Raw genomic sequence first — 17,590 nt, 5'->3', positions numbered from 1 at the left:
ATCTCCTGTAATCTACGTTCTTGAGATAGGAATTTTTGAGCCAACTTTCTGTTTTAGTTTTCTCTTCTACCATCCCATCCTCCAATTCACTAATTCGATCTTCTGCCTCATTTACCCTGGCCGTCAGAGCATCTAGTTTAGACTGCAATTGATTCATAGCATTTTTAAATTTCTGCAAGATTCACTCTCATTCCTGCCCTTAGAGATTCTATATTCTCGTTAATATTTTTGTTAATATTTTCAAGCCTACACATCATCTTGACCATTGTTACTCTGAACTCCATTTCTGACAATTTGGTTATATCCATATCCACCAGTTCTGTGGCCACAGTCTCTGTTGCCTTTCTTTGCTGAGGGTTTCTCTCCCTCGTCATTCTGATGAGGAGAGGTTGAGGGGATGCACAGAGCCCAAATTATTGACCAGGACCCAGGAAGTGTGCACTTGTTTTATAGGGACCTTAGGGATGTGGGCTTCTTGATTTTTCAGCCTGTCTTCTAGGGGAGGGCCCTGCTGCACTGATACTCAGGCAACCCTGTTTGGGTAGAGTCTCCGTGTCCCCTGCGAGGGGGGATTGGGATGTATACAACATGAGCTGGTATTTCTGGGCTTTTGTTCTCTGGCGGCTTTCCCTCATGGTTTTCTGTGACTCTTCTGAGAGTCAGAGCAGCAGGGGCCATATCCTAGCCTCTGTCTCAGAACAGAGAGATCACAGTCCATTCTCCACTGAGCTCTCTTGGCCACTTTAACTCTGTTTCTGTCGGTGTGCCAAAAAACCCTGCAGCATCCCAGGTTTTGTGCCCCACAGCTGCTGTCACAGCCCTCACTTCCAGGGCTGGCTTGTCTCTGTCCTTTGTGTTTTTTTTTTCCTTGTCCTTTGTGCTTCTAACACTGCCAGCCACCCCTTGTTCCCATGTGCGCTCCCAAGCTCCCTGTTTCAGTGTGGTTCTTGAGCTCTCTGGAGCACCATTTTTCAGTCTGGTTGCATGCTCCTGAGCTCCTCGTATCAGCCTGGTTCCAGTGAGCACTCCAGAGCTCTGGTTTTGTCTGGTCACGTGTGTTCCTGGGCTCACAGTCTCAGTCTGCTCTCTCTTGGATGCCGGTCCGGGAGTCTGGCCTGCTCCCCAGTGCAGGTGGCTACTGCTTCCCAGTGCCCAAGTGCAGCGGATCCCTCCCCCTTCTGTCTATCTTCCAATATCTGTGCATGGATTCATGGCTCTCTGCTTCTATCTCAATACTCAGTACCGGAGATGTTCATTTGCAGAGATCCAGATGTATCTTCCTGCATCTCAGGCTGATTTCGTGGGTGCTCAAGATGGTCTGGTAGATATTCAGCTCGACTCAGGGGACTAGCTGAAAAAGGGGTTCCCTACTCCTCCACCATCTTTTCTCCTCCCCCTCCCTCTAGGATTTTGATGGATTCTTGTCTCACTTTTAGGCCTTTAATCCATTTTGAGTTTATTTTTGTGTATGCTGTAATAAAGTGGTCCAGGTCATTCTTCTGCATGTTGCTGTCCAGTTTTTCCAATAACATTTGTTGAAGAGACTGCCATTTTTCCATTGGATATTCTTTCCTGTATTGTTGAAGATTAGTTGACATAGAGTTGAGGGTCCATTTCTGGGTTCTTAATTCTGTTCCACTGACCTATGTGTATGTTTTTGTGCCAGTACCATACTATCTTGATGATCACAGCTTTGTAATACAGCTTTAAGTCTGGAATTGTGATGCCCCCAGCTTTGGTTTTCTTTTTCAGTATTGCTTTAGCTATTCAGGGTCTTCTCTGGTTCCATACAAATTTTAGGATTGTTTGTTCCAGTTCTGAAAAATGCTGGTGTTATTTTGACAGGAATTGCTTTAAATGTGTAGGTTGCTCTGGGTTAGTATAGACATTTTAATAATACTTGTTCTTCCAATCCATTAGCATGGAATGCTTTTCCATTTCTTTGTGTTTTCCTCAATTTCTTTTTTTTTTAAGATTTTATTTATTCATTTGGGAGGGAGAGAGAATAAGTTGGGGAGGGGGCCAGAAGGAGAGGGAGAAATAGAGACCCTGCTGGGCAGGGAGCCCAACGCAGGGCTCAATCCCAGGACCCAGAGATCATGACCTGAGCTGAAGGAAGATGCTTAACAAACTGAGCCACCCAGGCACCCCCTCAATTTCTTTTATACATGTATTATAGTTATCAGAGTACAGATCTTTTACCTCTTTGGTTAGGTTTATTTCTACGTACCTTATGGTATTTGGTGTAATTAAAAATGGGATCGATTCTTTGATTTCTCTTTCTGCTGCTTTACTGGTGTATAGAAATGCAACAGACTTCTGTGCACTGACTTTATATCTTGTGACTTTGCTTAATTTTTGTATCAGTTCTAGTAATTTTTTGATGGAGTCTCTTAGCTTTTCTCTAAAGTGTATCATGTCATCTGCAAAGAGTGAAAGTTTGACTTCTTCCCTGCCAATCTGGGTGTTTAATCATTCTTATAAAGAAAGTTTAAACTTTTCTATTTGCTGAAAACTAAATTTCACCAGATTGTTCCCATGTAAAAATAGTAATGCAGACTGAAAAGTCCATCTAATCATTGGATTCTTCTGTTTTACAGAATGTTGGGTTGCTCCAGGTTTTATTTTCTTAAGAAGGAGGAAGACGAGGAAAGGGGGGAGTATCTCTTTTGCAATCATCTTTAATGCTATTTTTTTCTTAATTAAAGATTGCCTATTTTAATAACGGAGAATACTAAATTAATCTCTTATACTATAAAAATCAAGTTTATCACTGAAATAAAGATCTAACTAGTTTACCATAGTGGTTAAGGATACAGACTATCTTCTAATGCCCTCTTTGCCACTTGCTGCTTATGTGATCTTGAGTGAATTGCTTGTCTCTCTGTGCCTCAGCAATAAAACAAGGTTAATAATAATAGCTTTCAAATAAGATTGTTATGAAAAGTCAGTAAATTAATACAGGAAAATCAACCACTCAGGGCAGTGCTTATTACACAAAAAACACTCCATAAAGAGCTATTATTATCGTCCAATTAGTTTAAATTTTACTTAAATGTATTTTGCAAGTGCAATGCATCTTAAAAGCTACCAGAACCATCTGAGATGCAGGTGCCTCTAAAGTACAAGTGCTAGGACTGTAAGAAGCCTTTGAAGTCGTTTGTTTTCATCACTCACACAGGAATCTTTCTCTGTCCAATAACATCAAGGCCCTCTGTTCTCCTTCTGGGCATTTTCAATTGTCAGATCCATAGCACCTTAGAAAGCAACTGGTTTCATTTAAATTTCAGCTGCACATCTAATAAGTATGGTGATATTGATGAGACAAGTAATGTCTCTGAGCTCAGTGTCTCCATCTGTAAAGTCAAGTTAATATTCTTTATCTACTTCAGAAAGGACTTGAGAGAGAGAGAATATTTCTCACTCTTTAAATTTCACAAAGGAGCATTCCAGAGAGATTTCTACTCTCTGGGAGGGAAAAGCATGGAAAGAAAACACACAGCTTGTCCTCACCCTCTCCCTCCCTTCCCCTGTGAATGAGTGACTGGTCTGTCTGGTGAGGTGGAAAAAGAATTGAGCAGGTGTGACTCAGCCTCTTCTTTTTATGGAGCAGTCTGTCCTCTCAATCTGAGTTTTCCTATTGTCATTCTGAAAGCCATCTTTTATTTTTTTTATTTTTTTAAAGATTTTATTTTTTTATTTATGTGACAGAGACAGCCAGCGAGAGAGGGAACACAGCAGGGGAGTGGGAGAGGAAGAAGCAGACTCCCAGCCGAGGAGCCTGATGTGGGACTCGATCCCGGATCACCGGGATCACGCCCTGAGCCGAAGGCAGATGCTTAACAACTGCACTACCCAGGCGCCCCTGAAAGCCATCTTTTAAAGCAGGAAAGTCCTGCTACTGTCTAGCCCTGCCTGTGACTCTAGGGTTTGGGGGCAGTATTAGAGGTCCATTTGGTCACAGATCAAAGACTTGGTCTCTAATTAACTGATGTACATTAATCTCCATGACTCACTCCCACTGGTTTTTAATTTGAGAACAGGGCTGTTGTTTAATCAACCTTTAAAACCCTAACAGTACTAATTCATTACAATCCTTGATGAGACAGTACATATGCAAATGTCAAATCTGCTGTTATTTTAAGAGCATTCGTTCATGATAGTATAGCCAGATCTTTCTCTCCCTACTGCTTGTTACCAAAGGAATAATATAAAATAAAGATAATATATAAAACCACTTGTTAACAGTGTAGTTTTCCTTGTTCTCCAACGTTTACTGACAACTTCTCAAACCACTGCTACCCAGCCTCTCCCAACACACACACATTCCCCTTGGCCTCCAAAATTATGAAGAAAAGAGTGGCGATCAGGTGACTTCTGTATTTTCAAACTTTTAAACACACCTTTTAAAAAAAATTCTGTTCTACTTATGGAACTGACCTTCTTAGCTTGCTCCCTCCATCTAAGCTTCAAATGTCACTCATTCCCACATTTTAGGGGTTTTATATAATTAACAGTTCTCCCTCATTTATTAAATTGCCTATCCTACCTTGATCCTAAAATTAAGCAACCAAACCTCTGTGACTGGCCTCTGTATGCAACATACAAATCCTTATGAGTCATAAAAGAAAAAGGTTGGCATTGTCCAAAATGTTATAAACAAAGTCAAAATTGAATAACAAGAGGGAAAATACTTGCTACACCTGTCAATGAACCACCTTCCTTAATTCATAAAGTACTTTTGTATAAATCAACAAGGAGAAATAAACAGAAAAAATTGGCTAAGTGCATGAAGCTTGAAGAAAAAATAAATATATCACTTATTCATATATGAAAGATACAGAATATCATTCATAATTAAAGAAGTACAAATTAAAATATTATGATACCAGTTTTCACCTATAAAATTATCAAGTACCAAATAATTTATTAATACTGTGTATAGACAGAGGGTATAAAAATATAAGTGTTTTTCACTGTATAGCTTTGTTCATCATTAAAATTATTTTTTCGTGATCCCATAAATTACATTTTTGGGAAAAATGACTACATTAAAAACCTGTCTCTTGACCTCATCTTTCTTTAAGAGATAGTTTTATCGTTCTCTATTTCTTATTAGTTTAACCTCACAGAACAGTGGCTTATATGCCATAGGTTCATTTTCTCACCTCCTTACGTCTTAGCTACTTCATTCTTACTCTACTTTAATCCCTGCATTTGTCCATCTCTTACTAAAGAACCAATTACTAAATCTATCTCAATAAATTTAAAGGTCCTTTAAGTATTATTTTCACTTGATCTATGATTATTTGACATTGGTGGCCCCTCCTTTAAACATTCTTCTCCACAGGCTGGGATGACACAACACTTTCTGGGTTTTCCTCCTCCATCCTGGATTTCTTTCTCACTTTTGCCTTTTCATAGTTCATCCTTTTCCAATCATTACATTTTGAGATCCCTTCCAAAGCCAAATTCTTCAACTTCTTCCACTTGAATTCTCCATACTCATGTCTTCCATTCATAAATCTAAACTACTCAGATGATTCACTCATTTTTATTTACAGCTTATATATCTATTTTGAGCCCCAGACTCACATATTCTCCAACTTTCTTGGCTATATTTATGTTTGAAAAGCACATCAGGCCATTTTATCAAAAACTGAATTCATAATCTGTTCTCTGCATCACACCTGATTCTTTCAGCTCTGTTCATCTTGGTAAAGTTATCATCATTCATCTTGTTATAAAACACAAGAATCTTATGAGTCACTTTGACACCTTTCCCATGCTTCTCTACAATACCCAATGCATCTGACAACTCCTACTGATTTTTTTCCTAACTTACTGAGTTGTACATGATATGCAAAAAGTCACATATATTCAATGTATACATTTTGATGATTTGCACTTATGCATATATCCTGATACCATCATAACAAAAAGATAATAAACACATTTTAATTAGTAATCTACTACTTATTCCATTTTTGTTAGGGATACTGGTTCCTCTCTATCTACTGTATCTCTTCTAATCGATAATCTATACCTAAGTTATCTTTTGAAATACCACACCTGTCATATTCTTACCCCCACAAAAAAAAAGGCTTCTCCAATAATGGGATAAATATCAAAATGCTAAAAGGCTGAAAACATTGTCTCCTAGGTTCCTCTCCAAACTTCTTCACACTTGCTCCTCTTGCCTTCTTGTTCAACTTCATGGTTCATAATGTGAGGCAGATGAAACTAGACAACTGTTTATAGACTGAGCATCATGCAACTAGTCTGGTCTTTCCAACTCAAGTGTAGATAAGCATAAAACAACTCCAGACAAAATGCAGCAAAGTTTGGCTAGTTTTATTTGCACTACATATTCACCACAAAAATCTCAATAATTTCAAGGCATTTTACTAAGTTTATTTAATTTTTAAAGGATAACCTAAAACAACAAAAACAACAATAAAGCAAAATTAAATGGAGCTTATCACAAGTGTAGAAATATTTATGTTGCTAAGCCTTCTCTTTTTGTGATAATTAGCATGGTCATTAGGATAAGAAACTAGTATAATCTTGTCCAGTCATTTAACTTCTGAGTCTCGATTTTCTCCCCTACAAAAATGGGTCATTATTGCCAAACTCAAAGGCATCTAAAAGTTGACATATTCAACATTGCTTACAGCACTAAATTAATTTCTCTCTCTCTTTTCCTCTACCCCTCCCCTCTTGTCTCCTCTCATCATTTTCTCTCCCTTCCTTCCCCCTCTCTTTCCCTCTCTCCTTGTTTCCTGACAAATAACAGGAACTCAATGAAAATAAGTTTTGTTTTCTTTTTCTCACCATGATTAAAAGAAACTGAATGGCCCATTGGAAGACAAGTATACTTATTTTAAAAGGGGCTTTAATTTAGAATGAATACTCTGATAATATCCAAAAATAAAGATTAATTTCTACTTCTGAATAATACCTACTATAATAATTTCAATAGAACAATTGTTTGTAATTCTACCCACAAAAATATTTATTAGAATAAGCTCTTGTCCTTTCCATTTTGAAAAATATTGATAGAGAGTGGCCTCCTGATAAGAAATACAGGTTATAATTCCCAAATAGTTTTGAAATTTAAGCACATTTCCTTTTGTATCCTGGTAACAATCATCATATTGAAGGACAGAGATTCTTAATTCAAACAGATAGTTTTAGTTAATTATAAACAAGATTTAAAAAAGATGATCTTTAAGTAGCTAATTTGCTTAAAGTTGGTCTTTGTTTCCAAGTTCATATTTATGTATATAACTCATAAATAATATACCTCATGTGATATTTTCTCAGGTCAAAAACTAAAACACTGTATCCATTCTAGAAAAATAAGATCCTTTAGAAATGTCATTACTGTTCAGACTATTGATCCCATCCTGTTGTCACGGCCAAAGTGTTCAGCAAGACTATTTCAGGGACCTGGACAGGACATTTTTATTGGCAATGAGACAACAGATTACCCTGAGTTCAAATGAGAAGACTCAGTGGCCAAGTCTATATCACTCTTACATTCTTCTGATGTGCAGCACAGCTGGTGAGATATGCTGATGGATGAGGCTGTCACAGCAGCAGAGTTATCTTACTAGTCCTGCTGTGCATTTCAGTTGAATGACATAGTAAACATGGCTGTCCCAAGGCAACTGGACAGATTTATAACTACACTGTTAAATGGGACCCTCTAGGAAGTTCTAAATATAGATTCCCTTCTCATAGCCTTGACTTCTAATTTCTTTTTCTTTACTTTATTTCTTTTTTTGGGGGGGGGAGGCGAGGGGAGAGAGAGCAAGCATGCATGTGTATGCAAGTGGTGGGGAGGGGCAGTGGGAGAGAGAGAATCATAAGCAGGCTCCACACCCAGTGCACAGCCAGATGTGGGGCTTAATCTCACGACACTGAGATCATGACCTGAGCTGAAATCAAGAGTGGGACACTTAACTGATTGAGCCACCCAGGCACCCCTTGACTTATAATTTCTAAGAACCATTATGAATTGGGTCTGAGTTGGGTAGGGGAAGGAAGGAGCATAAAGGGAGATTGGGAGAATATATGCAAACAAAATAATCTCAAATTACTGAGAGCACAGCATAGAGAATATAGTCGATTATAATTTCAAGGCATTTTACTAAGTTTATTTAATTTTTAAAGGATAACCTAAAACAACAAAAACAACAATAAAGCAAAATTAAATGGAGCTTATCACAAGTGTAGAAATATTTATGGTGACAGATGGCAGGTACAGTTGGGGTGAGCATAGCATAACCCATAGAAATACTGAATCAAAAATCTGTACTGAAACTAATGTAACATTGTGTGTCAACTACAGAATGAATTAAAATTTTAGGAGGGAGCATTAAAATAAAAATGCTAAGTTAGATTAAAATTATCTAGGATAATTTATTTATATACTCATGATCTGTGAAGAACTGGGAGTTTGCTATCAGACAACTTCTCCACTGTTTCTGTTTTATAGGAAATAGGCTAGTAGAGAAAAGCACTGAATTATGGCTAATTGGGTTCTTGTGTGACCTTAACCATATTATCCAAACTTTTGGGGTATCAGTTTCCTCACTTGTAAAATGGGAGTGAGTAGATGTACTAAATTCTCTCATAACTATTACAGTTTGCCTTTCTGCTCACTACCTTAGATTTCTGCTCTTATGAATAGGAATACATTAAATTTACTGAAAAGTAACAGTGCACAGCATTAAATGCTCAGTTTCTAGAATTACACACACTTGTATTTAATTTTGTCTTCAATACCTACATCTATATAGCCTTCTAGTACTCAATATAAATTGAGTCTTAGAGTCCTTGTCTATAAAATGGCAATAATAGTATTCAGTGTGAAGTTGTTCCTAGATTTACTTATTTTTTTTCATAGCACTTACTACCTTCTATCTAATTTACCATCTGTGAGGTCCATAAAGGTAGTGGGTATTGTCTGTTTTATTCACTGATATATCCCAAGCACCTTAACATATAGTAGCCAGTCAATAACAAAAGAATACATGAAACAATGCATGTACAGAGTTTAGTGTAGTAATTGGCAGAAAGCATTTGATAAATTATCCCATAAATGATCTTGATAAATAGTTTTATTAATATCTAGAGTTCCATTTCACTATGAAGAAGGATAAAGGGAAGAAGCAGGAATATTTCAAAGAGAAGATGAAGGGGACTGGCGAGCATATCATTACCAAATATCTGCAAGAGTACCACACGTTACTTTCAAAGACAAAAATATGAGCCAAGAGGTGAAAAATACACGGAGACATTTTTTTTAAGAGTAAGAGGACTTCTAAGAAAACTCCTCTAAGATGAAATGAACTGGTGCTCAAGTAAATATTGAATTACTAGTAGCCAATGAATGAAGGGATTAAGAAATCTAGTTAAAGGTTATGAATCTTATTATTCCATGAATCAGATGATATGGAGAGAACTTCTTATAAATAGCATATACAAAATAAATTTTAAAATATATAAAATAGAGGCAACTGGCTGGCTCAGTGAGTAAAGTGTGTGACTTTTGATCTCAGGGTTATAAGTTTGAGCCTGACGTTGGGCGTGGAGATTACTTAAAAAATAAAATCTCAATTTATATATATATATATATATATATAATATATATATATAGTTAGTTAGTTAGTTAGTTAGTTATAGTTAGTTATAGTTATAAAACTGTGTATATAGTTATAAAATTGTGTATATATATGTTATATATATAAAATACTGAATTTTGGCCTTCTGGTATGGTTGACAATAATAATATAGATGGAAAATGCAAATATAATGAATACCTACCTATTTTTCTTATGTACATATGATCAAAAAACATTTACTTGTTGACAAATCATATGGGATGAAAAACAAATGCTGCTGATTTGTCTTATTAACATTGGTGGAAGCAGCAGATAGGAGCTACAGAATCTCATACCCTACTGGAAAAACAGGACTGTTTAAAGCCAGCTTCTTTCTTTCCTATTCTTTTATCCCAATGGTAACACTGCACTTTGGAATTTAATACTGGAGTGGGAGTGCTCCTGGGTTGTATGAAACTAACTTGTACATCACTCTTGCCAACTAGGGATAATTTTAGAAAAAAATGTATGACATCAGTGAAAAAGGAATCTTACTCAATATCATTTTTATGAAGGATAGTTGGCCTTATACTAAAATAGCCCCATCAATCTACTGCCATCAGGTCAGACAGAAAAGCATTAGGTACATAAAGTGGCTGTCATAAAATGTAGCCAAGCAGGAGCCAAGTCTTATCACAGAAGGTCAGTTAGGCATTTAGAAAATAAAGGAAGCATGTTTTCTTTAATGAGCTATCAAAAGTTAATAACAAGTGAGTTAGATTTCTATNGGTGAGTTAGATTTCTATTTTGGACAGAAATATTGAGAAAATGCAGGGGTTCTGAAGGTTTTCTGTATTTTTTAAATTGACTGCCTACTACGAATATGTACAATAACAAAACAAACTACATTCACATGGTCAAACTATGGGATCATTTTACGAATTGTGATGGTTAATGTCATGTGACNAGTGAGTTAGATTTCTATTTGGGACAGAAATATTGAGAAAATGCAGGGGTTCTGAAGGTTTTCTGTATTTTTTTAAATTGACTGCCTACTACGAATATGTACAATAACAAAACAAACTACATTCACATGGTCAAACTATGGGATCATTTTACGAATTGTGATGGTTAATGTCATGTGACCACTTACTGGGCCATGGGGTACCCAGATACTTGGCTAAACATTATTCAGAGTGTGTATATAAGGGTGTTTCTGGATGACATTAACATTTGCGTCAATATACTAAGTAATGAAGATTGTTCTCCCTAATGTGGGTGGGCCTCATCTAATCTACTGAAGACCTGAGTAGAATAAAAATGAGTAAGAGGGAACTCTTCCTGCATGACTGCTTGAGCTGGGACATTGAGCTGGGACATTGGTCTTTTCTGGCCTTCAGACTTGAATCCAAACACTGGCTCTTCTTGGACCTCAAGCCTACCAGTTTTCAGACCAGAACTATACCACTGGCTCTTCTGTGTATCTCTCATCTTATCTCTCTCTCTCTCTCTCTCTCGTACACACACACACACACATACACCATTATATTATTATATNCTGTTTCTCTAGAGAACTCTAATATACTGATTCAACAACATCAGCAGGGAATGAGCTGAGTTGTGCCAATCAAGTGGATTACCCAGGTAATTAAAATCAATCCCAGTAGAAGTTAATGTTTTAGAAACTTGTCTGGTAATTGTGTGGATGATCAGGCAATGTAATAACACTTTTGTAATGTAAAATAATGAGCCAATTTTCCAATACTTTAAAAATTAGTCCTAAAGCAATTCCCCTTTCAAAGTCAAAGTTCTATGACTCTATATTATAAAAAAAGTTAAAGTAGCCATTTTCAAAATCAATTTCAAAAGCAACAGCAAAAAGTCTGAAAAATGTTTATTTCCCAAGGGAATTATGAAGTGATCCAGGTATCTAAGAACCCATCTCATTTCCTTACAGTCTTTTTTTCATGACTTAAGTACTTGTCATCTTCACGTGTTGATTCCTGTTACCATCATTAATCAGCACATGGTATATGTATTTATTGTCCATGATTATCTCCAGGCTCTGGTGTTTTATGATATTCAAGTTCTACTTCTACCACACAGATTAAGTTTTTAAAGCATCTGTCCTTATGCACCAAAAGATACCTTTGATGCTGCCAAATTCCTGGCATTACCTTCATGTGAATTTTCTCATTGTCACTCACCTGCCCAGAAGCAGAAATTCACCTGCTAGACCCAGGCGTCTTGGCCATCAGCAGACCTCTCACCGTCATGCCCTCACAGAAGCAGGCCACCACCCGGGCCTTGGGCAAGTGACTCCTGAGCTTCTTCAGCAGCTTATCGAAGCTCTGTTCCCCTGCATTGCTGTAGATTTTGTAAGAGTGAGCGATGCAAATTCCTTCCTTGGCTGACATATCTTTGAAAGCTTCCATTCCACTCTCTCCATAGTTGCCTGTGTGAAAACAGATAAGCAGAGAGATAGTAAGATGGCAGTGCTGGATACAGTGGCTCCAATCAAGAATGCAGAAGCGCTGGGAGCATGAAGGTCACTTGGTAGTGTTGAACTTGGAGCCTGAAGACCTGAATGAGTTTTTTTTTTTAAGATTTTATTTATTTGACAGAGAGAGAGACAGCCAGTGAGAGAAGGAACACAAGCAGCGCGAGTGCGAGAGGAAGAAGCAGGCTCCCAGAGGAGGCATCTGATGCAGGGCTTGATCCGAGAACACCGGGATCACACCTTGAGCTGAAGGCAGATGCTCAACAACCGAGCCACCCAGGTGCCCCCTGAATGAGTTTTTGCTCTTTCACTGACTTGTTCATTTTGGGCAATTTACAACAAAACTACATTATACATACATGCATTGAACTTTAAATGTTGTTTTCATTGAAAGAGAGAAAATAGTATAAAAAGCAGAAGCAACTCAGCTCCCCTTTTGATTTAAAAAGTTCATACTCTAGTGTGAGATGATGGTAGACATTTATCTGCTGTATTTTCATTCTATCTCACTTCCCTTTGCTTCTTATTGTATGACCATCTCATCCTACCACTTAGATTCCTGTATTTAAGGATACAATACATACACTTAATATGGTACAGATGCTCTTGTACAGATATCATATAGAGTATTATGTTTTTATAGAATATTATGCATATTACATTAGCAATCATAAGAATTTGTGCCTTTATCCCAACTGAAAATTCCATATCCTTGCTTGAGATTTGAGTCTTGGCACAGGTAAATGTATAAGCTTCAAACAAAACATTTGAAGTTTCATTCTGTACAACTATAGGGAAGTCAGTGATTTGGGGGAATAATTCCAAAGTCTACTACAAATTTGATGGGCTAAGGACTGATGGCGGTCCTCTAAATTAATGGAAGTGGTGATCAATACTTATAATCAACTTTATGCCAGGAAGTGTACCAAAACCTTTATCGATGTGATCTCATTTAACTCTCACAAGAATATACTGAGGAATGCGTTATGACTTCCATTCTGCAGATAAGAAAACAGATGAGGCAGTTAGGTTTACACTTGCTTAAATTTACATACCCAGGAGGTGGAATTCTGCACTACATTCTCAGATCTAAGAGTGTGGATTCTGCTCCCTCCCCTCGTCCATGACTGACTTTTGGAAGACTCAGAAGTCCAATTATATCTACATTTATTTTTCCTATTTAAAGGCCATGATACTTCAATTTTAGATATTTTTAGAGCCTAAAGGCTCTATAAATCATACCAGGCTCATTTTCTGAGTTTCCAAAAGATTAGGTGGGTAAGGGGAAATGATTTAAAGAATACAGGTTGCCTATTAAAAGACAAGCAAGCTGTGGAGCATCTAAGGATGTAACCAGCCTCACAATCAACTAGACCTAAGAGTAGAAATTTCATCAGGAGGAGATGTCCAATGAATAAGGAAGTAAAAGGCATTCGGTTGCATTGGTTTCACTGTATGACTCTAATAGAGATTCTTATAAACCAGTATACCTGTATAACATTTTGATTTTTGAAGTCACTTCATATAGATTAGCTCACAGCTCCTTACACCAACTCTCTGATAGAGGTAATATTATCTTCCACTCACAACTGATAAACTGAAGTTCACATTTAGCAAGTAGGTGGCCAAGTCTTGGTTTGAACATATAACTTCTCACTCCTGACACTGTGTATGTTCCACTGTAGCATAGGCACCTTGCTGAAAATGAAATCCTCAGACTTTCAGGGTAGATTTTTATGTAGTTTTATCTTCCTGAACAAACAGGATAGCTTAGGTCCTAGCCAAAAAACCTGATGGGCCAGACACATCTTTCCTTTTTCTCTAGAAATAAAATAACAAGAAGCCTCTATGATGATGGCAAGTGGGCAATGTAGTTATTTTGCAATTAACAAAGTTTAAAGGCCCCCTCCCTATGAAAAATGTGCCCAGGGGCCTAAATTACTAGCTTTATACTAATCTGAGTAATCTATTATTTTCTGATTTATTTTTAGCCAACTCTATGTTTCAACTGACTGTCTTGCACTTAATGCTTTCATTAGTACTGGGGTATTTGCATAAATAATGTGAAATTAGGTACGTAGTGATTGTGATGACAATGATAAAAATTCTCAGTTTATTCACAGTTAAGTAAGAAAAAAATAACTGACAACTTCATTATCTTTAGCACCTCTTCTAACAACTTGAATATTATTTTTGTTTATACAGTAAGTTATATAGAAGCAGCTTGTAATAGAGAACTTTGTTATTAGAGAGATTTAAGTTCTAATTCTGCTTGGATTACTCTCTCTAAAGCTTTTTCACCTGAAAATCAGAGGTAACACTGCCTAATACATGAGTATTTTGTCTATTATATGTGCTAAACATTATATCTAGTTTAAACTTTATAATAAATGCTTATAATTATTATATTAATATATTTTATAATTCTATATACTATTATGCAATAGTATATATAATGTATAAACATTATATATATTTATAAACTATAAAATAATACATATGTTAACTATATAAAACATCTGATAGGTAGCCTGAACCCCGTTAATTGCCCTACTGGCGTTGAATGTTCTAGATATAGTGAAGCTGCTCTCTCCTGGAGCATCTAAAACAAATAATGGAGCAAAAGGAATTAATACTGATCATTGGATTAAAGAATAAACTTAAACTAGTTGGGAAAATATGATTTTCTCAGAACAAAATCAAGCAGTGCTCTTTAAAATTAAAACAGAAAACAGTTTTAATATATGTGTGACATAAAAATTCTGCAGAATAATTTTGATTCAATAAAAGTCATTATAAGCTGAGAATTAAAAATGGGAGCATGCAATCCATGTATTCCGATAAAACTGGGAAGCCTGAATTCATTGTTGGGATTTTCAGTAGTTGATATAAAGACTCTATTTTGGAATTAAACACTTAAAAATAAAGGAGAAACTATTAAAAAGTTCATAAGCTTCTTATAGGAAATGAAATAGATTTCAAGCAATGTATAGAATGAGAAAAAGCTGAGGAAATAAAGATTTATTTTTCCAACAGGGAAACAAAAGTGACAGAGAAAGGAAGGTACAGTGTAAAATATTAAACTAGCCTGTGGCTTCATTTTAAGCAACTGGTAAGAGCAGGAAGGAATCCATCAGACACTCTTTTTTAAATAGCAGAGGGCTGGTGATTCGGAATTATGAGAAGAAAATGTAATCAAGGCTTTACTGGACTCTCAGCTCACACTATTTTGCAACAATGCAAATGCCAATTACTGATTTTCAACTTTATGAATCCACATAGGGACAAAGCAAAAAACTCATTATACAATAGAAATAAATCTTATTAACCTTTACAAAAAAAAAAAAACTAAGGGAAAAGATTAGATAGGTTGAGAGACGGGAAGCAGGGAGAGCTACGGTGTTAAAATCCCTCATGCAAAATTTAGAAGTCAAGATACAGAAAACAAAAGAAAGATGAATTATTTGAATCTAAAAAAATAAGAGACTAATCTAAAATAGAGTTATACTTAAGGGAAGATACACGAATTAAGAGATGATATTGTCCATAAATTAAAAAGTAGACATTTAAAAAAGCATATATTCTTATTAAGAAATATAAAGGTAAAAAACAGAAAAAAAACCTAAAAGGCACTTCTTACCCTTAAGCCCTTCTGTACCATTAGATTTTGAAAAATACGAAAGTTTAAATGAAAAAAATTTAATAACATACTTGAAAGTTATTGAAATCAGGAAGTAGATATGGACAATTTTAAATAGTTGCTTGCACTAGTACTATTTGACCTACATCATGTCTGTGGAGATCTGGAAGTATCTGGAAGTAGGTCCATCTGGGCCTACAATGTACACATTGAAAACAAGACTGGTTAAAGATTAACTCCAAATCTTTCTTCTAACTTAAGAGAGATCATTTATTTGAACTTTATGATTAAAGGCACTGAACAATCCTTTAGTATGTAATGTATAATCAAAAGTAACTCCTCTTTCAGGTGGTACCAATTCAGTATCAATAACTACTGTGTTACTGTGGCTTAAACATACTTCTTAGTAAAGTAATAAAGTATAGGAACATAGATAGGATGTACAGTATATGAGATATTTTTCTAGCAAATTGTATAATTCTAGATATAGTTCAAATTCATAAATTTTGTCTGTATTGGGGAAAATGATCATAAGAATAAAAATTAAATTAATAGAATTACACTAAAAAGACTAACTTTTCTTTTCTTTGACATTTGTTTTTTTTTTTTTCTCCATCAGACCATCATTATTCCTTCCATTGAAGCTTATGTGGTCATGCATAACCTTTTACCATCTCCTTTCTTTCATTTCTTCAAAACTTTAGCAAACATTATGTTTGGGGGTCTTATTTCTTACTATGCCCTTCCATATGTCCCTTGAATGCCCCCATGCATTCCCAGTTATTTACTTTTATTCATGATGCTCTTTCCACCCCGAATACCCTTTCCCCATGTCTCCATGTTGAAATCTTACCCATTCTTTCTGGTCCAACTCAAATGCCCAGACTGTAAACTTATTTAGGATATAGACCACATCTCCATGGCACCATCCAGCAAATGCTTGTGGAACTAAATTGACCTACTCACCATGCTTTTCAAAAATCTCCCTATAAGGTATAGGTAACTTATTCATTTGACAGATATTAATTAAATACAGATATGATACTAGGCACATGGTAGACTCTAGATATTTACATATTTTAGCTATTGATCTATATTATAATACTGAAGAGATAATTTTTGTTACTTGTAATTTTTAGAGAAGTTTATAATTGTGGTTCCTTCACCTTTATGACTAGGCTGATCACATTAATGATTTTTTTTGATATTGAGAATTTTGTTAAAAATCCAATCCAAAATATTAACATTTTATTCCTTAGGAAAATATAACCCACTTCATATATGTGTTTTATCATGAGATTTCTAAGGAGAGTTCCTCGAGTCAAATAATGAGTTATGGTGTTAATTAGGTATTATATTGTATTAGGCTTAATTTAAAACACATATTCTGTGTTCTATGTTATATATGTATATTTATATGTTACATTCTCTATATACTTACTTGTATTTTGGATAGATTATATATCCTACTTTCAACAACTGTAAGCCCCTTGAGGGTAATAAATTCATTTAAACATAACACTACATAATAGGTACTCAGGTTCTTGAACAGAAAAGGTGATACAGAAAAACAGGTAAAGAGTAAAATTTTATTAAAGTAAATTTACTTGTTCAAATATGATCATCAAGTGGACGCTTAAAAATGTAAAAACTACTTTTTCAAAAAGCATTCACTTTAGGAAAATTTTAATTCACTTTAAAGACAAGTATTAAGCTTGGAGTTCCACGTTAGAACTTTTTATTTCCTTTTATTTGGTCTAAATGATCATTTTCCAAAAAGGAAATGAAGATTCTCAATATAAACTGTAATTTAAAAATACATTCTTTTTTTTTTTAAAT

The 17,590-nt window shown here is 35.6% G+C and overlaps 1 protein-coding gene across 1 annotated transcript in view; it reads right to left on the bottom strand.

The window, feature by feature from the left end:
* GRM5 (glutamate metabotropic receptor 5) overlaps positions 1-17,590 on the bottom strand; it is a 522,903-nt gene that overhangs the window by 319,204 nt on the left and 186,109 nt on the right. The window contains 2 exon segments of the mRNA XM_034666172.1: positions 11,819-11,860; positions 11,862-12,066. Of these exon segments, the coding sequence (XP_034522063.1) occupies positions 11,819-11,860; positions 11,862-12,066 (247 nt within the window).

This window comes from Ailuropoda melanoleuca, chromosome 8, assembly GCF_002007445.2.
Source record: "Ailuropoda melanoleuca isolate Jingjing chromosome 8, ASM200744v2, whole genome shotgun sequence".
In the NCBI taxonomy this organism is placed as follows: Eukaryota; Metazoa; Chordata; class Mammalia; order Carnivora; family Ursidae; genus Ailuropoda; species Ailuropoda melanoleuca.
This window is presented reverse-complemented; position numbering and strand designations above follow the sequence as displayed.